General features: G+C 39.9%; 1 protein-coding gene across 15 annotated transcripts in view; it reads left to right on the top strand.

Annotated features, from left to right (window-relative positions):
- LOC146515122 (unconventional myosin-IXAb-like) overlaps positions 1–24,472 on the top strand; it is a 151,176-nt gene that overhangs the window by 81,916 nt on the left and 44,788 nt on the right. For 10 of the 15 annotated variants that reach the window (XM_085169021.1, XM_085169017.1, XM_085169020.1 and 7 more), the window contains exons 5-9: positions 1,923–2,022; positions 5,146–5,199; positions 10,779–10,879; positions 11,636–11,762; positions 17,725–17,814. In XM_085169021.1, the coding sequence (XP_085025147.1) occupies positions 1,923–2,022; positions 5,146–5,199; positions 10,779–10,879; positions 11,636–11,762; positions 17,725–17,814 (472 nt within the window). The remainder of the gene's footprint in view (positions 1–1,922; positions 2,023–5,145; positions 5,200–10,778; positions 10,880–11,635; positions 11,763–17,724; positions 17,815–24,472) is intronic. The other 5 variants (XM_085169029.1, XM_085169016.1, XM_085169030.1 and 2 more) reach the window with 3 other exon arrangements.

Below are 24,472 nucleotides of genomic sequence, written 5' to 3'. Positions count from 1 at the left end.
AGGGAGGGGGCTTTACTGTATTCAAGAGCCGTCACGCAAATCCCAAGTGTGGATACTGTTTTTGCTTGTTGTTATTTTTTAAGTTGCCCCTGTTTTATGTTGTCTAACGCATTGAGTGAGAGACCCCATTTTTCCATTTTTCCCATATTATTTTCTTCTTCCTGCCGGTTAAATGCAGAACTGAATTTAAAGTTCTTCTCCTCTCATACACGATCTTGAGTAATCAGGCCTTTCTTCTGTGGAACCAGAAGATGATTTGGGAGACATGCACGCTGGAATCTTTCGTGTGGAATCACAAATGAACTTAAACCAAAGATTTAATACTTAATACAGTGTTCAGCTGATAGACACCCATTTATGTTTCACTACGTCATTCAGGCATTCAAGTCATTCATTGGTGTATTTGAATGAGAGCCTGATAGATTGCATATGTTTTCTGGGCAAAGCCATGGTACCTTACCTACATGAACTCTGCTTTTCTGGTCTTACAAAAAAAGCCCAAAAAAGACTGAAAGCAGTCGATCACGAGGTTTGCTACTTGATGCTGTATTCTGGTCAGCGGTTAGTGTGAAGATGCGGAAAAACTCTGTTGCAAAAAAAAGGTTGTAACGCAGTTCTTTGTGGAAGGTCAGAAAGAATAATTTGGGGTTGAGTGCATTTGTTTCACTTTTGTGTTTACGGTTGCGTTCAGAGCAAATGACGAGTAACCTTTGCCCTGTAACAGCTGGATTCATTAAGCAACTTCATCTGGATTCATCTGGATAACTCATTACTGCCAAGTCCATGTATTATTTGCCAAACCTGTATATATGCAGTTCATGAAGCTCAGAGTAAAATATCGCAATATTTTGGAATCTGATGTAGAGATTATGTAATAGCATCTTTTATTTGAGAGGTGCGATGATAGAAAACGTGAGCTTACAGGTTGGGAGTCTTTAATATCCTCCGTGGGTTTTATAAGTCTCCACCACTCCATCAAACAGTAAGTGTCCCTCTGCAGAGAAGGGAAACTCGTTTCCAGCTGTAATAGAATTACCTCTCAGCGCACTGGCCAAAGCCCCAGCCTTTGTCACGGTTAATCACAACTCGTTACCTTGAGCCCACACACCACACTGCCGCTTTGTTTGTCTTGAAATGTGAGACCGCCGGGTCAGAGGGGTGACTTATCTGTTACATGTTGCAGGTTTGTTTTAAGAAATGTTCCGCAGATAACGCGAAAGGAGTCTCCTCCTCAGGGGCTGTTTCGGCACAGCGGGGAGATATGAAAGCTGCTGTCCTTAGTTCACCTCTGAGGAAATTTAAAAGAAATTAATACAAGAAAAATAAATCTTTTTCTTTTTTTTTTCCTTTTTCACCATCTAACTCAGGAGTATCAAACATAAGGCCCAGGGCCCTGAATCGGCCTGGCAAGAACTCCAATCCGGCCCACTGGATGCGTTTGGAAAATATAAAGGAGGGCATAAATTTTAGACTTTTAACTGTATTTTCACTGTAATCAAGTAATAGATAAACACTTAAAACAAAGAAAAATTCTTGCTTCTTTTCAGTATTTACTACAGACATTTCTATTTTTGTACAATGTGTCCACAGTTAAATAATAATTAACAAAATCTTGCTGTTTTAAAACTACAGGACAGTCAGGCTTTTTCTGTCATTTTACACATGTATTTCTTACAGTTTAAGCACATTTATATCAGCAGCAATTCTTTATCATGTACAAAAACTGACATATACTGTTGGAAAATCACTTCTTTTTCTCATACTGAAGGGATTAAACGTACAGTTAAACGTCTTTACACTGACAGAAATGGGATTTTCTCCAGTCTGGCCCACTTAAGATCAAAGTGAGCTGGATGTGACCTACGAAAAATATAAAGAAGTTTGACATCAGTGCTCTAATGTGTTTCTGTGTGTTTCTGTAGGAACTACCATGTGTTTTACTACCTGTTGGCTGGAGCCAGTGAAGAGGAGAGGAAGGCCTTCCACCTGCTCAAACCTGAGGAATATCACTACCTCAACCAGGTCCGCACACAAAAACACACACGCCCAAACATAGATACAAATAGCAAAGTGAGTGCTGCTTTCTAGAAAAGCTTCACGTTATTCTATTATATTTTATTATCTGGCAAGTCATTCAAATCCAGTTTCTGTCAGTTAAAATATGAATCGATTAAAGCTCCAGCAGCACTTGTAATGTGAAGAAACAGCTTTATTAATTTGCATGATAAGCTTTAGATAAAGGCCTTAATTTGGTTCATCAGCAAACAGGTTACAGTGAACATTTTAAACAGCTTACGTAAAACAACCAATCATATATGTCCAACTTAGACCGTCATCAGTGAGGCACGAATAAGGATGGAGTGAGCACGTGCTTGTGGTTTGATGCACATCATTGCCAATGGAATTGGTTTTAGAATATCTCATTGCCTGCTATATTCAGTTTACATGTAGTAAATAGTATGTACTAGTGTGATCAGTAAAATGTGTGATCTTATATTAAAATAATAATATAACTGATGGCATTTTGGGAAAAAATTAAAAGACTTTTTTTTTTTTTAAATTACACATAAACAGCCCATCAAAATGATACAACTATTAAATATAAATATCTAACATGACCATCAAGTAAGCTTCCTCACTTAAGGCAGGATTATCCACAAATCCTAATTTACCGTAGCCTAATGCAGTACTATAGCACTATAGACAGAAATATGTCTGTAGACTTTGTCAGGATGTATTTATTATCACATATAATCAGATATATCCGGACCTCTAATTTAAAACAACAAAAAATCATATATAAACAATTTCCAGATGAGATAATGAGTTACAAATGAAGACACAATCATTATAGCAGGGATGGAAAGCTTGAGTCTACAAAAAAATCAGAAGATTTTAAACTGATAACATGTTAACCGATGCACATCAAAGCCTTTTTTAAAAGATGTAGGGCAAAAAAATGCAACGGTGTTAACAGCACAGTAAATGCATTTTTGGCATGTGAAGAAAACTTTAATGCTAATTTTATGTAAATGATTCATAAAAAAAAGCAAATATTCATCCCAAATGAAAACCGGGTTAAGTTATTATTGATTAGTAAAGCTGAAAAATCTCTGCTGGATCTTATTTACTCACTTAACTCTGGGACACATACATATCTTTGACTGACAGAAATTCAACTCTTTTTCTCACATGTATGTGCGGCCGAGTGTGCATACATGCCTGGTCACATGCCAAAAGCCCACATACGTGTGTATCTTTTGCAGTACATCTGTGTGTTTTGGCAGCCGATGTGTGAGGAGTCATATTCCCTCATGCCATGAAGGTAGCACACTGGAAAGATGAAAAAAAGATTTTCTCTCCTAATCTGCCCAAAAAATAAAATTTTTCTCCCCCGTTCTCTTTAATCTCCCCAACAACAACAGCAACAACAACCCCCTCTTGTTAGCTGCCAGCTTACTTTGCAGCTCTGTTTCCATGGCAACTGCAAAACTCACGACTCAGTCTGGCGCTGACGAGGACTCACGCAGAGGCTGCCGGCAGTCGTGTAATGGTGCGCACTTACGCACACGCCGATGTCACAAAAGAGCAGAGCGATTGTCTGCACTTAGCTCTTTGTGTTACTCTGTGTTTCTCGGTGGATTTGACTGAAGTACATTTGCTCAAATACTTCAAAGCTGTGCCCCCTCTTTACTATACAGTGCACTTAACTTACTGTGATTTTGAGAGTGTAGATCTGCTGACTGAAGCCAGTGTGAAAGTGCCTTAAACATCAGTTCTTTCAGTAGCCAGAAAGGGATGTCTCCTCTGCTTGCAACAACACCACTGGTTTTCTTATAAGACGAGGAAACCTTTAGTGTGCAGAATTGCTACTTCCAGGTCATATTGAGCAGAACACAAAATTAATTTTGTGGATTTAATTGGTAAATTTTATGGTCATTGTCAGAATCAGAAAGCGATCCAGGATATTGTCATCAGCTAACAATCTGCTGCTAGCCAGTCTTGTTTGGTGAGTCTTGTTCATCAGCTCAAGGCTTCCTAACTAGACTTCATTTACCACTGAGTTACATCATGGTGGCTACGTCTGTTCTGTATGTCTTAGCACGTGTCAGTCAAAGCAGCAAGATTTCATAACTTTAAGACTTCACAAAATCTAAACTTTTGAGTTCCAGTGGTCTATCCGATATCCCTGTGTGGGTATTGTTCCTATATCATCATAACAATGCTGGTCCAGGATCAGCATTGCAACTGACCAATCACTTTATCTGAACAATTAGTTGGCATTAGCCAAGAAGTTAGCTGATGCTAACATGAGTAAATTTAGCTCATAGCAAACCTCACTCAGTAATATATTTGCTACACTGATAATTATTAAAGAAAACACTTGTTTACTTTTTGTTTTAGAAGAGAGTTTTATATAAACAGGCATTTTTCCCCCTTTTTTTCTGCCATGTTGTGATGTCAAGGCTAAGACATCACAGCGTAGTTTGTTCGTCCACGATGATCACTGCAAATGACAATGTTATGATGGTATGGGGAAAACGGCAACACAGGGATATCGGATACACTGTCCCAATGTTAGGAAGGGTGTTTTTGACACTTGCACACTGGATTAATTTCTGCTTATAGCTTTAGTCACTAATTCCTTTACTGATTGTGATTTACACATTAGAAGGTGTTGCAGTGTGGTACAGATTTAAGCTTAAAGTTAATGTTTAGGATAACTTATAAATAAATCACTAACTTAACCAGTCTGAATTTAAAAAACACAACTATAACAATAAGGAATCAACAGCATTTATCCAGTTGTGCTATGATAGTATTGTAGTAGTTTTAATTTAGATAGGAAAAGCTTTCAAAATTTTAATTAATTAATATTTGAAACTACTTTTACTTACATAAAATATCTAACTACTTTTTGCACCACAGATGGTGTGTTTTGTTCCAATGCCAAACCCTGATGAGGTCATCGGGGTTTCATTTTCGTGACTCTGTGGATGTGTGTCTGTTTTCGTGAGATTCTTTTTCTCCCCTCACGTCTGAACAGTATGCGTCATTGCTTCCTCAGTCTTTTTAAAGATTGCATTTTCATACTGTACGTATGTGTAACTCAAGCCTTCTTAACCCGCTCTGCCTTACTTCCAGATGACAAAGAAATCGCACAAACTCTACTGGGACAATTACTATGAGAGTGAGCTGGTCAGTATCGTGTGGATGACAAGCTGTTTGTGTACGTCTGTGTCCATGGGTGTGTCGTGGTACACTGGGTTTTTGGTGCCAGTCTTAGTCTTGTTCTTTCTTGGCTTTCCACACCCGCCAGCTTTCAGTGAAAAAGATGGAGGCGACCTGGGCTGACCTCCGCCGGTTGTGCTCTAAAATGTTTAAAGGGATTCCTTAGTGTAATCTTTTGACTGTATTTGGCTGTTCCGTCTCAAGACGTTTGCTGTTTGTACTTTGTCCAGTAACTCAAGGTTTTTGCCTGTTTTTCAAAGTAAATGAATCTCTTTCTCTCGTTTAAAAAAAAAAATGACGGGTGACGACATGCTGATTAACAGTATTCGGACAATAAGGCATCCCTTTAAACTTGTCCTTTGGCTTTTGCGTGCTTTGCTTTTGGGGAATAGGTGACAAATTCGACACTACCATCTTTAAAGGGAAGGTTCAGGATCTTAATGTGAGTATGACAGACGTTTTGCAGTTTTGGTTTGTTATCACAGAGACACAAAAACTGCTGATATTGATAGCATTGATTGCTTACTACAGTAAGGAGGGAAAGGAGTAAGAAGAACCTTCAAGCACTCAAAAGTGTCGCTGATCCAAATGATACTAGTAACCATGTTCAAAACAAGAAGCAGACTTGCAGCAGTGACACTTTTCATCAATGTTAAACAACCATTTGTGGTGAGGGCCTTCAAGTATGTTGACTAGGATGTAAATTTAACATAATTTCATGCTTCGCGGTAACATTAAAGATAGGGCAAGCGCTAACCTGAACAATTGGTAAAATACTCCTAAGTCTATTAGTCAGCTTGAGCAGTGGTCAATTAGCTTCACATCCTGAAACTTCCCTCTAGCTGTGTGGTCCGTTTTATGTGTGTTTGTGTGTGTTTTTGCCGTTTCATTGGTCTCTGAGCCTGCCCGCTGTCTTGCCAGCCTCCACCTGAAGTGAGTAATGTTTGGTCAGTGGGATTTGTTGTGTTTGTTTAAAGGCCCCTGTATCTCCTAATGGGAGATTATGTTACTTAGACTTTGCTGGCGAGCAAACACTTGACATGAGAGTTGGTCAGTATAAATACGACCTGTGGACTTACTGTATTTCACTCTTGACTTTGGCTTTTTCAACTCTTTGTTTTTTAGCTCTGAAACATTTCTTTTTGTTATGAATGAAAACGAATATTTTGAGTATTCTCTAAAAAGCTCTCATTGGCATTGTGAATCCCTATTAATTTTCCAAGCTAATGGACTTTTCTCATACCACACCTGCAGAATATCCTTTACTTCATATCTGGAGGCATTTAACAACATAAAGTACAGCGATAGCACACATATATACTCAATTTGTTTTTGTCTTTAAACGGCTTTAATCTGTTACTGCACGCCCATAACAAAGTCATGATAAAATAACGTGATGTTTACAATCCCCATATATTATTACCTGCATGCCTGTATGTTGTCAGTACAAACAATGGCAGTAAGAAACATTGTTGTAAATATAGCTCTAGGTAACATTATTATTACTTTGAACTTCAGATCAAACTGTTGACCTTGAAGGTTAGGTCAGAGGTAAAACGTGACATATTTTAAGTCTTACTGTACTTTGTACATGTTAGCAATACACACCACACTACGAATGATACTTTAGTTTTAAGGCTTTTTTGTCAACCATGAGCTCAAACACCAGAAACATACGCTCCTTGGCTGAGGTAGCATACTTAACAACTGCTTATAAGAAGAATCATTTAAGTCATGCTGAACATGTGGCTTTTGCTGCAGGAGTGGTTTGAGAAATTTCTGTTGAGGTTTTTAAGATACGATTTGTGTTCCTGTCTTCATTTGATTCATGCTGTGTCTCTGCATCATTTGCACCATTTACAGTAAATGTAAATGTTATGAAGCCACGTTAATTACTGTGCTGTGCTTCTGAGGCCATTGGATTTTCAAGAAATTGGTGCAAACACGAGATCCAACAAGGATCCAAGAAGCCAGGCGTGAAACTATGAAGTTGTTGCTGAACTGGACCAGTTAGCAATCTTCCATGAAATTGGTTTCACTTAAGTGTAGCTTTTTTAATCTTAGATTTAATAGACTGTTTTTAATTACATTTCTTTCTTTTATTATCTTTTTTGCAAGGAAAGCAAAAAGGCATACTGTTAGGCCCTAACCTCTGTACACCATCACCAATTTTAAATCAAACCATCAATACGTGATTGAAGTTTGGACTTAACTCAAGGGTTTAACCAAAGTTTTGTAGCAACTGTTTAGGAATTACAGCCATTTTCATTCATAGTCCCCCATTTTCAGAGGCAGAAATTGCAAAGGGAAAATTGACTGAAAAGCGGTTTCATGGCCTTTTCCCTCTTTATTTCATGAAGCAGATAAAAGATCTGTAGTTAATTCCAAGTGTTAATCTAGCGTTAGGTAGCTGTTCATTGGACCTTTGAATGTCAATGATGGCGTGAGGAAGGCCGTCATTAGCCAGGAAAAAAACAGAAAAAAAAAATCAGAAAAACATAACAAACTTTACGAAGAGTGACTGCACCGGCCAGCTCAGCAGTACCAGAAGTGCTGAAAGCCCACAAAGGACTAAAGTGCATGATCGCAGAATTCTTTGCATGGTAATGAAACCAAGAAAAGAATGTGGTGGTATACAGAGGTAATGTTACACAAAATGTGCCAAAGTCCAAATACTTAGAGAAGCTGACTGTCTTTTTCGTTATGATTCTTTACTTTGAAGCTTTGCTTTAGTAAATGGCTCCTTTCTGTTATTACTTTCTCGCACAATCTGCCCATCTCACTGTTTGCTGACACACTGTCTCTCCCAGAGGTCATTGAATGACCTCATGAGAGACCCCACCACCCAAGGAGATGATGTCAGTGTCTACACACACACACACACACACACACACACACACACACACACACACACACACACACACACACAGAAAGAGTGGCAGCTTTTGACAGCTGCCTGATGACCTGACCAACCCTCTGGGCCTGTTTGGCCTCTGACCCCTACCACTGGTCAATGTGTGCTGCAGTAAATAGAGACGCACTTTGAGCAGTGACAAGTGTATACAGATTCCAGATGCAGCGTCTGGGGCTAAAAATACCACTTAAACAATGAATGTGAATGAAAAATCTGAGTATTTAACTAAAGATCCTAAAGACCAAACATTTTCTGGATGTTTGCATTTGATGTGTGCAGTCTGGTGTTTGGTTCTGGGTCTCGGTGGCTGCTGGTTTGAATTTTTTTGCTTGTTTGGGTATCTCTGGTTTTTGGCTGTGTGGAATGTCTAGAGATGGGTTGGCATGCTGATGTTTTTTGCACGGCTGGTCCATGGCATAAATCTTGACTCAAGTCATGGTAAATAACAGGAAAGCCTTGACTGGACGCACGTTCGGTTTTAACAGAATCCTTGAGCGATCTGTTAAAAAGCTTCATGTGCACAGTCAGCAGGGTTCCCGGCTTGATTTAATGCACCAGAACTGTTGCAACTGGCCTGAAATTACAATTTCAAGCTCTGAAGTGAAAATAGACTCTTTGTTTAAAATAAGTAAGAACAGATTGTTTCTTAATCATCACTTTACTGCACTCAACAATCCCTTGTTCTTTTCTCGACTTTTGTCTGAGCTAAGGTTTTGGTTTTCAACCCAAGTATTCCATTGCAATTGCCAAAATTGATCTCTTTATTTTCTCAACTTCCTTCAACGTATCACATTGTGCTGTTTGGCGCCGATTTAAAACATACCCGGCAATTTGAAAACTGGCTTTTCCTGGGTCTCGATGTAGCTCGAGAAGCCTCAAAACCCCTTTGTTGCAATTGGAGAAGCTCACTGTAGAAATGCGCTGATTGTTGGCTCTGCAGTTCCTGACAAGTTTGAAGCCAAAGGAAAACAATGGAGAAGCAGATGAGCGTTGAATGGTAAAGGGTACAAGAGGCAGATCCAGAGTGTGGATTATGGGTTCCTGTGTCTTCTCTCGCCGGCCGGTCACTGTGGTATGTGCTAATTATGTGCCTGAGAGAGGCTTGCTGCTGGAGCAGAGACAAGCCGACTGACTGGAGGGCTCGAAGAGACAAACACACACGCTATGATTGTATACGTACACATCCTCACGCTGCTCATTCCTTTGCTTTACTCATTAATTGTTAAAACACTTTCAAACACTGTGCGATAGCTCATGATTACACAGGAATGTACTTGTGTTCACTTCGCAGGGTTTCCCCCTTCAACAGCTGAAATAAACCCTGTAAACTGTATTTTCTTTTACATTCATTACACAAAGGAATGTGCAGTTTCTATAAATAATTGCTGTTAGTTGCTTAGCTGAGTCTGATGACCATGATTATAAAACAGTTTAAAGTTCAGTTTCTATATTGTGGTCCAACCCAGTGAATGTGCTTTTCTCATAATTAACTGCCATGTGTCACAAACTCATGTTAGACTTGACTTATGAATCTAAAGATGCAAGATTAAACTTGAGGGAGGCTATAAAAGGCTGATGGGATATTGTCGTCACCCTGCTGGGCGGGCAGGCAGGAGGCCGGGCGAGATGGACACCCAAGTTTGCGAATGTGAGAACTCGAGAATGAAGAGACATAGGACTACTACTGAAAATCTCGGACGAGTTCAAATCTGAGTAACCTCGGCCTCAAGTTCAGGGGTCAGAGGTTACGTTTTCTGAAAATCTTATGAATCTGATAACTTGAGAATGAAGTGACGCAGGAGTTTCAAATTTATACCATAGGTGCATTTACTAGGAGGCTGAGGGTTAAACTGGCTGCTGACATTATTTTCTATTTCCTAGGGGTGGTCTTTTGCTGCTAAACCTCATCTGCTTCAATGCTCATGATGCTCTGTCTGGCCTTTTTTCTCTCATGGCTAGCATCAACATTTTGGCACAGAAAAATGCTGCTCAATGGATATTTTCTTTTCTGACCATTCTCTGTAACCCTAGAGATGATTCTGTGCTAAAATCCCAAAAGAGCAGCAGTTTTTTTTTATTATGCAGCAACAGTCATGCTGCTTTCGAAGGCACTTACATAAAAATTAAGTTTCTGTCGCATTTTGATTTATTGAATTGCTGCTTTGTTATTGGCTGTTTTTACAAGTAGTTGAACTGGTGTACCTAATGAAGTGTCCAATAAGTTTATAAATAGAGCACATTAGTAAGACACAAATATCTAATATTTTAATCTTTGACTTTTTGCACATACGTTAGAAAATTGCAATAATTCACAATTATTTTAATTGCATTTTCAGAAAAAGCACTTAAAATAAATCTCATCAGGAGAGCTGAGGTCTTGTTATTTTTGACTTGGGGTTCAGTGTTATTTTGCAACTTTCTTTGATAATTTGAGGAAATCGGGCACATTTTATATTAGAAGTTCTGTGCGGAAACCCTGCTTAGTGTCACAAAAAGACAGCGTGCTGTCTTTTAGCTTCTGGTACACACTTTAATAACAGATACAATATAAAGAATCTTGTTTTTGTTAAATTTATGTGCTTTGTAGTGATTATGTGTTCCTCTGTTTTTGTGTGTTTCCACTTGACACCAGCAGGACTGCTTCACAGTGGAAGGAGAAGATCTAAAGCACGACTTTGAGCGGCTGCAGCTGGCTATGGAGATGGTTGGCTTCCTGCCCATAACACGCAAACAGTAAGATTAGCTGCATGGCTACAACCATTAGCTTGTAACCTGTTCTTGTGTAAAACTGAGTAAGATTAAAGAACTACAAGCCAACAGTTAGAGTCTGAATGTTTTTAGAAACTTAACTCAGTACTTTTTTATTTTATTTTATTATTTTTTTGAAGAAACCTATGCACTGGGACAAAAAACAGGGAATTTTCTAGCTATGATAATGTTAGCAGACAAAACAAACTAGCGCTCCCTCAGTACCCATGCTCCTCACGTGATGTTTTCACCACAAAACATTTTTAGTCTCTCACAATGTGTTTCAGCTTGTCTCAGCAGCTCAGAGCATGTTGTGCTTCTTGTTTACTTTTTTACAGTCTTTCTAAGATTTAAATCGCTAACTGAACTAACTGTTAGCTAAAAAAAATTATTGCAAAGCCTAATTTTTTAGCTTTAGCTGAAAAAAGAAGCATGCATTCTTATTGTACTCTTGAAAAGAAAGCATATAAATTATATAATAAAATATATAAAAAATAAATACATTTTCCCAAATTTCCCAAAATTATTTCTATAGGGCTTCATATCAATACCTATGTTTTGTAAACCACAGTTCTTGGAAATTAATCGATAGGATTAATTACTTCAGTTTTTCAGTCCCTGCAATATGTATTTAAGTATAAATACGTTTTCATGATGCCCTAATATCCACTGTAAAGCCTGCTCAGTAAGAAGGTGGAATTTGTTGATGTGATAAAGAAAAGTACCTTTGTTCCTTGTCAGGATTTTCTCCCTGCTGTCAGCCATCCTCCACCTGGGAAACATCCGCTACAAGAAGAAGACCTACAGGGATGATTCCATCGATATCTGCAACCCAGAGGTCCTGCCCATTGTCTCAGAGCTGCTAGAGGTGAGCAGCATGGTGCAGATCGTGACATCTGTCCGCCAGCACTGAATCAGCAGCATTAAAGTTGATTTGGCAGACATGAGTTTATGCTTTGAATCAATAAATGTCACAGAGCTGTGTATATCCAACATTGCTCTGTGAAAATCAAATGGAAAAATTGCACATTAAGATATCTGAGGAATTTATGGTGCTGACTTTAGGCTGAAATGCAAAACTCTTGATACTTTGAAGGGTAATAAAAAAATGAAGAATTGGAGCAGAACTTTACCACAGGACTTGTTTGTTCTCCCGAAATTCCTTCTTTGCCGTTTTTTTGTTCACACAGACTTCATGAACTTTAAAAATAAGTAACATCCACTCGAGCAAATAGGCGTTTTTCTATGCTCTGTTTTTGTTGAAAGCTGTGAGAAAAATGTGATTCCTCCCACAATGTGGGTTTTACAAAAAGCCTTTTAGCGAGCTGAGGATATAGGTATACAAGCACAGCTTGTGGTGACAGCGGAAGTTAAGAGGTGCTTCAGGTCCCAAAGAGCCGTCCACCCATCCAGTACTTTCACAAAGTACTGTTTGTGTAGAGGTTATTTTCAGAGCTCTTATCCTGGTCTGTTGTTGCTCTCCCACCAGGAACAATGAGTCCCTGTTACTGTCCCAATTTTAACTGCAAAGTTTAATCATATTTAAGTTATTATAGGAGCATTTTAAATACAGATGAAAGCTTTGTTAAGGGTCATTGTGATTCATTTGTTTGTTAACAACTGTTGTTCCTTAATTCCACTCCCTTTTAAAAAACAAAAAATGGTTGTTTTTGGCTTGTTTTGTCATTTCTTCAGCATTACACTCGGGCCATTTGTTTTCATACTGGCACATTGAGCACATTGTCTCTGAAAATGAAGTTCAAGTAGAGTTCATCCAGCCTTTGATTTCAGCAATTATATTGCAGACTGTTGCAGTAAAACTCAGACTAATAATAGAATCAAGAATAACATTAGTTCACGCCAGGCAGAAGTCAAGCTCTGCAGCAGTCGCTGCAGTCCAGCTGATCTCAGTCCCAGCCAGTATCAGCTGGTGGCTGGGCTGGGGCAAATGTTATGTTAGGATCTACTGTCTAACCTGTATATAGTTGCTGTGCATGTGCAAGCCACTTTGCAAGCCACTTTCACCCAAGCTCTTCCTTCTGTTGGTAGCTCCACCCATCCTGTGTTTTCAACATATGCATGTGGAAGGGCGTTATAGAACAAAGGAAGTCATTCTTATTTTGACTGTAGTGGCTCTGACTAAACTACACTTTTGTGTTAAACAAAGCAGTTGAATGTTTGTTTGTTATTCCTCCTTTTTGTAATCTAATGACTGAGATATTTTATAACCATCTTTTTGTTTTGTTAACATTTAATAATGTAAAATTAACACATTTTAAAAGATGCTCTTGTGTACATACACAGACTGTATAAGAAAGATAGCACCCACTAATTTGCAGGTGTGCTTTTTAAAATCCCAACTTCAAAAGCAGAGCATCATGATCGTCACCATCTTGTTTCTTAGGAACCACATGTGACCATACAGTATGTTGTCAGCTAAGGCGAGCTAGCTTGGTTAGAAAGGTTCGTCCATAAACTACATTGCCCAGACGTAGATACCTACTAAACAGTGCTAACCTTTAGCAACATTTGAGTGTGGGTGAAGCCTGTTACTCTGCTGCGGGCTCTTTCACTCACCTGTTCAGTACTGCATGACTTTAAGCGTCTGTGGAATTTCAACTGCTGGTGACTCTTTAACTATCCTGGGGAAAATAGAGCAAAAACATTTACTGGCAGGGTTTATGTGCCACACAGTGTTTATAAGTTTATGAAGTTGAGCTGCACTTGGACTCATACTTGACGTTGAAATCAGTCATACATAGAAAGGACAGCTGAAATACCCACATGCTGCTTGGACGTGTCATTTCCCAGTCCCTGTTACAAACTGCAACAATTAGCCGGATGCGCTTGTTGAGTCGGTGACAAAACAATGTCCGAAGTGTGCCGGAGACTCCTGTCAACAGCACAGCGGGGATGTTATGACTGTGGAGTGTTCGCCTGTAACATCCAGGCTGGTCTCTTTGTTTCCCCCAGGGATCCAGAGTGGCAGTGCGGCGAGTTGAGCCACATGTAGGCCACATGCTCGGGGGTCAGTTTTTTAAGTTCAAGTTTATTTGGATGTCTGTTATTTGATGCAGACCCTCTGGCTGTCTGTCTCTTGGGTCTTATAAGATATTCTTAAAAAGCCATGAAGAAAGAGAAGGAAAGAAAGAGAGCACAGTGCTGACCTCAAAGAAGGGGTCATAATGAATCCCTGTTTTGAGTGGCTCTTAAGCATTAACATTTGTGGTGAGATGCAATCTTTTGGTTGGATGATGGGAAAATATTATCATTCATTATGTGACCATTGAATGAGGTAGGCAGAGAAGTTTAAAGACTGTGACAGATTAGGTGATCTAAGAGTTTACGTTTAAATACTACTTATAGTGTTATTTAATGTACACAGTCTAGAAAACTAGCAGGACCTGCTGGGAATCAAGATTGAGTTTGAATATTTACCCTTTGAAGCTTGGCAGTAGAACTACAAGCTCCTTGATGTGCCTATGATTTAGATATAGATATACTGAATTAGTATGACCTATGCAAATTGGTGATGTTGTTTCATCCTTGCAAACTTAGCTTTATGCTAAGAATCTGAATGAGTGTCTAGACTACAGACAGGCACCATCAAAACTCGTTAGCACTTATGTTTTATTGATGGTGCATGGTTTTACTTTAAGGCACTGTGTGAGAGAGTCTGTTAAATGGTTAAAGAGGTTGTTCGGGTCAGCTGAAGGGAGTCTCATGTTGAGTCATGTGAGGCTAGGACTGCTTGAAGGCAAACTCTGGCTCTAAATGAGTCCTAATTTGCATGAATGTCCAGCGTTTGATGTGTAAAATGGTTTCGGACAGGATGAGGTATGTTTACTGCTGCACTCACTGCTGCTGTGGCATATTAATGCAAAGCACCTTTCAAAGAGAACCGAGTGTGGATTGATACACAAATGGGAATAAAGCCAAGTGCCACTTCCTGTTTCCTGTGGGGTGAAACAGGAAGAGGAAGTAGAGCTTGTACAGGCTGATGTACAGTTGACAGACTGGATCCTCTGAGGTCTGGAGTTGAGTGATTTGACCTAACCAGAAACATTTCTGTGCAAACTGGAAACCAGCTTACAAAGAGAAGCTTTTTGTCTGAATAAATGCGCTGAAGCCTGAAACTGCTGATGGTAATTGAATGCTAAAAACAGTTTTTCTTTTGTCTATTTTTTTCTTTTTTCTTCTTTATTTTAGACATTTGCTATTTATTTTGCTTTTTAATTGCTGCATTTAGTTTTGAATATGAAAACCAGCTGTCTAACGTTTGCGTTCTGCCCTTACAATAACCAGATGCCACAGTTTATTCTTATATCTGATGTTAACTTACTAACAGCATCAGATATTAATCCACTCTGGACATTTACGATAAGAGGATAGATATCTTTTATTGACTCCAGTAGGGAAACTCATTCTCTGCATTTAACTCATCCTTCTGTAAGTACAAGGAGCAGTGGGATCAACTCCAGATGTAAGCTATTGTCTTGGTCGCAGTAACAGAAGACTCAACCTTGCATGTTTTTGCTGGCAGGCAAACCTGGGGCTCCTGGAGGAAACCCATCAGAAATACACCCCCCATCAGAAATTCAGTTTCAGGGTGAAATCACAATATAACTTTGTTGCTTTTATTTTGAAGACTACTGAAAGTTTTCTTTACACTCATGCATCTGCAGCCTCACTGTGGAAGCAATGGAACTGACGTTCATGAGAAGTGTGTTTTCTAGCCCCAACAGGCTTCAGCTGACACACAAAAAAAAGACAGATTGATGCCGCATGCAGAGTTTTTAACAACACATAAACCGCTAAGTATTTGTTTACTGAAGTCAGAGGTAAAGCCATCTGCTTGGTTTGTGGAGAGCAGATTACCGTGTTTAAGGATTACAATTTGAATTATCATTATGAGACTAAACATTCAGAGAAATACAAGAACTTGACCCATGCAGAGTGGCAACAGACATTTGAACCTTTACTAGCAAAGCTGCTATGGAGTATGGTGCTAGAGTATAGGACGCGAGAGCAGAGTTTGAGGGTTTTGGGAGAAGAATGGCAGATTTGAGAGAGAATAGAAGGCACACTTACCTTTGGCTCTACTACAGTAACAGGTGGATATGCCCACCACCTCACAGCTGAAACTTGTGTGAACCTCTACTGTGCAGATGCAATAACACTGGCTCATATTTTCCTATAGAGTTCTATTCAGGATTCTTTGTGTGCAATGTCTCTGGAAAACCGTCATGCTCAGATCAGGCGGCTCTGCTGTGTTTGCTTTTACTTTTTGTCCTCACTAGGATCTAAAGGTGCTCCAAAAAATGGCTGACTTCAGTTCAGAATCACTGGCCCCAAACTGGTCCTTACAAACTTCTGATTATTAGAGTATTAAGATCTGTGATCATGACAGGGCATCGCGCCTGTCACCAAGCAACCAATACATGGAAATGTACCAGTTAAAGACCAATCACTGAGCTGCAGAATAGGCTTTGCTCTTTGTGGAGGGATTACCAGGCAGTGTAAAATTAAGTCTGATTATGCCCCCCGCTCCCCACCAACCCACTCACTGCACAGATGACTTCTCCTGCCCCCCCCCCCTCCAAATTTATGTCAAAACATTTACAAAAGAGGCCACTGACAAAAATAGATCCATAATGGTATTAACTATAACATTGACACCCTTGCTCTTTAAACATGAAGACATCAGGCAGCCTTGCAATGGCTTGTTCTCACATGTACACACACACACACACACACACACACACACACACACACACACACACACACAGTCTCAGGAGCAGCTGTTCGGCCCACGCCCATAATCCCTGTAGATGGAGGAGATGTGTGCAGTGACATCTGCTTCTCCCAGTGTGGCCCTGTCATCGCTGGTTTGTCTGGGGCCATTTTTAGAGTGTGCAAAAACTCAAATGGAAAGTCATATAGTACTGTACTGAATATCATGTGTGCTGCTTTTGTGTCAGCTACGTTGGTTAAAAGCGGCAGAGATGTCAGAGTTAAGGTCAGCTAAATACATACAGACAATATGTGACGAACACTACAACTGAATCAAACAATCATCTGCGTATAGGTAATAGAACCAAATGGGATTGTCTGTTTTTGACTTTCTGACCTTTCATCAAATGAGTGAAAGAGTACCGATTGGGTAAACTTATGAATTAGCTGCATAGTGATGCAGTGGTTAGCTTTGTAACCTCACAGCAAGAAGGTCATCAGTTTGAACCTCCCAGCCAGCTGGAGCTGAGTGTGTATGTTCTCCCTGAGCCTGTGTGGGTTTCCTCTGGGTACTCCAGTTTCCTCCCACAGTCCAAAGACACCGCTGGTTCCAAACTGTCCGCGGTTGTATGAATGCTGTGTGAATGTATGGTATAATGTGGCTTTAAATGGCTGTAATAGATACCACAAGGGACATATTGGTAAAACATGCATAATGACTAAGTTTAAAAGGGCTTTATTCTGTGTACCTAGTGCAACCTCACTGTGGGAACTGTAGGATACATAGTTAGTCACCATATCTCTGCTCCCATATCTTTGCAATCTGTCTCCTATAAATCCCCCCAGCTTTGCTGAATGTCTTATTTCATTAGTCTCCTAATCAATGTTATCACCATCATTGCCTAAACTGTAAAATAAACAGTAAATCTCATTTCAGGCTACATTTTACTGATAGAGTAGAAGTGATCCTGTGTTATAGCTATTGTGGGTGATATCCCTTTGTCATCACTGATTATTTGTTAATAAGTCCAGGAGTGAGTGCCCTGATGTCTTCCTTGAAAATGACACTTTTATTCTTGCTTTTCTTTTGTGCACAGGTGAAGGAGGAGATGCTTCTTGAAGCACTGACAACCAGGAAGACGGTGACTGTTGGAGAAAGGCTCATAGTGCCCTACAAGCTTGCAGAGGTAACCGCACCAGAGTGAGACACGTGCCCCAAATACAGTGGCTTTGTCTCACCGTCTAAAGCTGCTAAATCTTCTATGAACCTCTAGTCCCTCGGTGCCACAGCACATTTAACAAAATGCAGCAAAAAAAAATTCGTCTGTTCTGCTTCTTGATGGCGCTGCTGTGTGGTGTCAGCAGGAGCGTGGCTTCATCACATTCCAGTGAGTCTCAGTAAAAGCACGTTGTTGCTGAACGTTTTGTTTTGAAGTGCATCATCTGTACTGGAGATTCTTTGTTTGTGTTTGCTTGCTTTAGAGTTTGTCTGGGGAGTTTGTTGTGGCATTCTCTTTTGATAGGGGTCTTCCTCTGCAACTTCCTGTTTCCTGTTAAGCCAAGCAGTGGCTGTTCGAGTTAACCATGTTCTTTAGACTCACAGTCTGAAGAATTTACCTCTTTGTTGCCTCTTTTGACCTAGATAAACTCCACTGACGGGCATCAGAGTGCTGCTGAATATTAATATTCAGTGAATTTTGCTTATCTCTCCCTCCAAGCTCAGCAAAGCACTGCATAGTCCTGCTCTGTGCTTGTGGCTTCAGGGCCTTTTGTCTGAGGAAGGAAATGCTACACATTGATTGCCTGTAACCCCGTTAAGCTCCACCTCTCCATCTGATCCACAGCCTAGTTTCACCCAACAATGGTTGTTCCCACTCTCCCACACCCCCGTTGCTTCAGTCATGTGTTCTTGTCTTAGGAATGTGCAACCTCCACTGGAATATACAGCACAGAGGCCAGAAACTCGATCCTGCCTCAGTCTGTTTGTCTGTCTCTTTCTCCTCCAGTCGCACATGTTTCAAAGCATAAATTCACTTATTTTTGGACTGGCTGTGTGAGACAGGCTCAGACGATGTGATCAGAACTCTATTCCTGGGTTAGAGCTGCATTTCTGATTAAATGATGTTCGAAGGCTTCTGGTGTTTTGCCACGAATCCCCCTCTGTCCTTTTTGAGGTGGTCGTATCTCGAGAAGAGCAAGAGATAAAAAGATTCACGGGTACCTGCAGAAACCTTCAGGTACTATGTCATCTGTGGAGGAAGTGGTAAAAAAAATAATAAAAAAATGAAAACAACAGCAGATTAGCATTATAGGAAATCCTCAACTATCCACTCAAAGAAAGAAAAACGTGTCATATATAACATGTTACTTTTAATTTGTGCCAAGATTTATGCAATCCATGGAGACAGGGCAGACTCGGTTTATTGCTCTAATTCAGATTGCATACAGAACATTGTTATCTATCAAGTAGCAGCACATAACAGATAATGATTACTACTTCGCACTATATATGTAGACCGCAAACATATTTTATTAAAAATATTTTTTAAAACAATATTAAAATGTTTCATAATGATGAAATTAACATTTAACATTAGATTAACATTTCAAGGATACATATATAAATAAGGCACAAGCTTGGGCAAACTGGTGGACTTCATGCTAGCTTTAACTCTTTCCCCCATAAAGACGAAGTCTAACACCTCAGTTTATGTCAATAAAGATGTGGCTCGACGACCATTAGAATAGTTTCTTGGTTTTTCCAGGGGTAGCTGCACAGGCAGAGACCCCCCTCACTAACCTCTGTTCTATAAGCAGGTCTAATACGACAGAAACCACTCAGTTCAGAAAAAGTGTTTCAAGGGTTACTCCTCGTAGCCTTTCAGGAGGTAAAGAGTTCAGTTTAGCTTTTAGCTAGCTTTACATGGATTTTGCTTCAAATGCACTGTGTCTTTCAGCCTGGCCTCTATAGGGGAATGACCATATTAGGGAGATCTACTCTTCTAGTATCGCGCAGGGCCAAGAGCAGAAAAAAACTGTCTGAAAAAATGCGTTTAGAGTCTGAAGCCTGAGGTTTTGGCTCATGGGGTTTGTTTGTCCTCATTATTTGAACGTTTGGCCACATTCAAGATGGGCATCCTCAGCTGTAAGAGTATATGTGTCACAGAGAATAAGGAAAAGTATAATGGATCCACCATAAGCATTATAACAGCAATCCTTAATTCAGCCTTTAAACTAAATCAAATACCAGAAGCCATGCCATTTCCCGCATGTCATCCTCCCACACTCTTTCCCCAGTTTCGTGTCCACTCATTGCGGCATCAGTAAAAGCATAATGCCAGAAAATCACACTCCACGTAAAATTAGAAGTGAAAACCTGCCCCGATCTGGCGGAGGGTCGTGGGAGCGAGTCGAGGCCACCTGTGGAATCCATAACACGCCTGTTTTTATACAAAGGAAATGTGGAAAAAAGAACCTGGCAAATGTTGCTGGTTCTTCTCAGAAATGATTTCTTCCTGCTTGGATAAGAAAGGTTGAGAAAATGTGCTAGGCAGCTGTCCCATCCACCCACAGTGGAGGTGGGGAAATTTGGATGAGGTGTTCAACCTGCTGAACCTCAGCGAGCTGCGGATTGGAAGATGTTGGTTTTCTAAGTTTATCGCAGACAATCCCGAACCTGAGTAGACGATCTCTGGTTGAATCATGTAGCTCTTGGGGTTTATCATGGAGGAATAATGAGAGTAAAAGTAAAACCCAGCTCAAGCAGGAAGATTGTGCTTGGCAGCTATTGTTCTGTCATTCAAGCTTCCTCAAGAAGTTACTTACTACTACTACTACGACTTACTACTCCTACTACTTAAGCTGGCTGTGCCACAAATAGAGAAATAGTGCAAGTACTGTTCGTCATGTCTAGACTAAATGTTAAAGTTTCACATTCAAAAATATGTTTTGGACATTGTTACTAAACATGCATATTCAGAGTTTGACAGATTGTTTTCAGATTCTTTTGCTGAAAGTAAAACATTTCTTTCAGCAGAAATCTGTTTTGAGCTGCAGATTTTTTTACTATCTTAGTTGTATGTAGTTTAAACATAGTTTAAAAGCCAGTCACACAAAAAGGTAACTCACACAAGTTTGATGTGGAAATTTGAAGCCTGCATTGAGCAGTATCTCAGTAACATTTCAACCATCTTTATATATACATTAGCTGTCAGACATAAGCTAATAGTGAAAGCAGGATATTTTTTATGTTTTTTAAGTTGTGAAACGTAAAGAAAAAAGAAGGGTTGTTGGTCAAGAATGTGATGTCATAAAGAGGGGGTACGGTCATCTCAGGCACACAGGCCATCTGCTGCTCAAAAACACTGTTTTGTAACAAAAGAAATAAAGAAAAAAGATTTTGTTTGACATCAAGGCTCCAACCCAATCATGACCCTCAGTTGTATGAGCGGAAAAAAATTTATGGATTGGCATCACTTTATTAAATAGCTGTTATTATAGATATCCTTTGTTATCCAAGCTGGATGCGCATAACTCTGACTGTGTGATTTAGTCTGGGTTTAGAAGCGAGTGTGTACATGTGTGAGATCTTGATTGCATGCATGTGTGTGTGTCTGTAAGCACACGCGGGTCCATGCTGGTCACAATAAGGCAAGCGGTTTGACAATTTTGATGTGGCTACAGATTATTTGACTCTACCATTTCCTTCTTCCTGTTTGAAAGACAGACATATGGAAAAGGAAGTGTATGTGCGGGGATCAGGCGTTGATGGTGGGGAATCATCAAACCCTCATTCAAATGGCTTCCATTCATATATGAAGCGTCACTATATGATGATGAGAAGTATAAAACCACTCCCCTATTGGTGATGGATTTTAAAATGCATCACAAACACCCAGTAAACATACATATATGGGCACTGACACAGATAACAAGTACATAAATGCAAATGAAAAACATATGCACACTGGCATATTGTGGTGAAATACCTAGATAAAACATCCTGCAGCAAGGAAGCTAGCAGGCCACGTGCAGTGTGAGCTCATGCTGGTGTTTCACGCCTCCTGTGGTTTTTCAAGGAGGAGGAACGAGAGAAAGAGATGGAGACAGAGAAAACAACAAGTTCCCCTTCCAAGGCTTTATAATTAGAAACACCAGCTAAGACCCAGCTTAACAGTCCGTATTGCTGCACTTTACAAAAGCCTCCGATAAAGTCCTGCTAATTATTTCATCTGTTGCTTAGGTGGGCATTGAGTGAAACATTTTCTACGCATTTGGTTCCAGCCATGTTCCCTTCTAGTTCCTAACTTGTCCCATTTTTATGAATAATTAAATGACATGGCAAAATACAGAGGCGACACGTGCTCAGTGGGCATGTCAAATGTTCACTTCAGATCTGCCAATCCCAAGTGATTCTTTTTGTATTATTCATATCAATCTTACATAAGTCTGTGGGCACAGAGACGTCACAGGCCTGCCTGCTAAAAATATATCACAAGCAATCAATAATGTAAAAGAGAGGAGGCAGCTTTTAAAAATGCACGTTTTTGCTTCATCATAGTGGTTTGCTGCAAGACTTTCAGTCCTTCGTTGGTGTGCTCGGCCTCTGCAGTTATTAAAATAGTTGTTAGAATAGGCCCAAAAACCTTTTAGTAGAAACTATCAGCTCTTATGGTTTCAGCTAGCCCACAGATATCAACAATAAGTATATGATCTGAGAGGAGAACACTAACATAGCAGCAAAGCAAAAAGACATACTCGGAGACCAACACCCTTACTGAGAAAAACATGGCCTCCTTTGGAAGAACACCTAACTAACCCTCTAAATGTTTTTGACACCTCCCTCATGGTATTCAGTAGTAACCTTTACTCTCATAGGAAGTCATTTCAACTGCTCCCCTCAAAGCTGAGAAAGGTTTAACTTGTGAGCCTGCACCAGCAGTTATTTTACTTTTTGCTGCTCGAAGGCAATGAATGCCATTGATATTCTGAAGACAGCGGATCGCCGTGCTCCTAATTGCTAGGTAGCAAACTGCTATAGTTAGCTAACAATACTGGTAGCTTTCTGATTTATCCACATTCTGCATATAACTGTTGTAGGACTAAAACTGCATGTGTAGGAATACTGAGTGTCCAGATCCTGCTGCCCTGCTGGTCTGTCTGCCAGAATCTAGTTTTTATCTCAATAAATGCTTAGCTAGCCTGGTATTAGTGCATCCCATAAAAAAAATGGTAAATGGCCTGCATTTGTATAGCGCTTTACATAGTCCCTAAGGACTCCAAAGCGCTTTACACGTTCAGTTATCCACCCATTCACACACACATTCACACACTAGTGATGGCAAGCTACATTGTAGCCACAGCCGCCCTGGGGCGCACTGACAACAATGTAGGTCGAAGGGATTTTTAACCCTTAGCTGTAAAAGACCGATGGGGTATTGTCATCACCTGGACACCCCAACAGAGTGGCTGTAGTTCAGGAGGTAGAGCAGATCATCTACTGATCGCAAGGTTGGTGGTTCGATCATTCCAATCTGCCTGCCAGGAATATTTGGGGTTACTATCTTGCCCATGGATATTTGGGCTGCTCTCCGATGCATCCACTGGAGCATGACTGTGTATGAATGTTACATAGAAAGCACTTAAACATGTTGTATCCATCACTTTATAAACGAGAGTAGAAAAGGACTGTGTAAGATATATAACTGGTTCTGCTGAAGGTTTCCTCCTGTTAAAAGGGAGTTTTTCCTTACCACTGTCACTAAGTGCCTGCTCATATGGGGTCTTCTGATTGTTGGGGTTTTCTCTTAATTAATGTAGGGTCTTTACCTTACAATATAAAGTACCTTGAGGCAACTTTTTTAGGCATTATATATATTGAATTGTGAAGTTGACTGACTTGAATTTGCCATAGGGCTTTTCAATAGTCACATGACATAAGGCTCTGTGAGGGATAAACCTACATCAAGATGAGAGAGTTATTTACAACAACACAACTGATTCTGTGATTCTTTTTGATTGTCCTTTAGATAAAATCCTCTCTGATTGGATCACACTTAGCAGCCTTTTCGGATTGGGGTGTTGCACAAATATTTTGGGGTTCCTGGCATAAAAATATTTGACCTAGCTGAAGCAGATTTCCTTTGTGTCATTACACTCCCTGTTCAATCATAACACTTATTCGTGACAGAGAACATGCTCTGGTGTCCAAGTCAGGTCTGCTTATGTTAGCTCTAAAGAGAAAGAATAGTTGCTGTTTTGCTCATTGAGGCACAGTGGGTTTGGTTTTTTTTAATGGATCACAAAGTGAACTATAAAAAATGTTGTGCAAATACTAATCTGTAGGTCTGGAGATACTTAAGGCTCTGGCTCATGACTGAAAACTCCAAAAGTATTACAGCACTGTGCACAGCGAGCTTACAAAACATAAGACCACTAACTCTGAGCAGACAGGCAACTTAAACAGGGGCTCTGTTTGCCCTTTAAATACAAAGTGGCTGTTGTTATACTGCTTAACAGTTTATTCATAACAGGAGCCTCGGGTACACTGCCTTAAGTTACAGTAGCACAGCACCTGATAGGCTGTTAACATTGATGGTAACTTACTCAAGCAAGTAGCTCGATTATTTTTCCTTAAGCAACTGCTGATTGTTGACTGCTGGCTCTTTTCAGCTGCCTGTTGCTGTAATTATACATCCTGATGTTTTGATGCCTAAAAATAAAATAAGCATGTTATACATTAATGGAACAAAGGTTATTAATTTAGGTTTGAAATAAGAGGATTGATCCTCACGTGTCTGTAACATTAAATCACTCAGTACTGTAAACTGTAAAATTACTACTCTG

This window comes from Neolamprologus multifasciatus, chromosome 7, assembly GCF_963576455.1.
Source record: "Neolamprologus multifasciatus chromosome 7, fNeoMul1.2, whole genome shotgun sequence".
NCBI lineage: Eukaryota > Metazoa > Chordata > Actinopteri > Cichliformes > Cichlidae > Neolamprologus > Neolamprologus multifasciatus.
The sequence above is the reverse complement of the archived record's forward strand: the minus strand, read 5'-3'. Positions and strand labels throughout refer to the sequence as shown.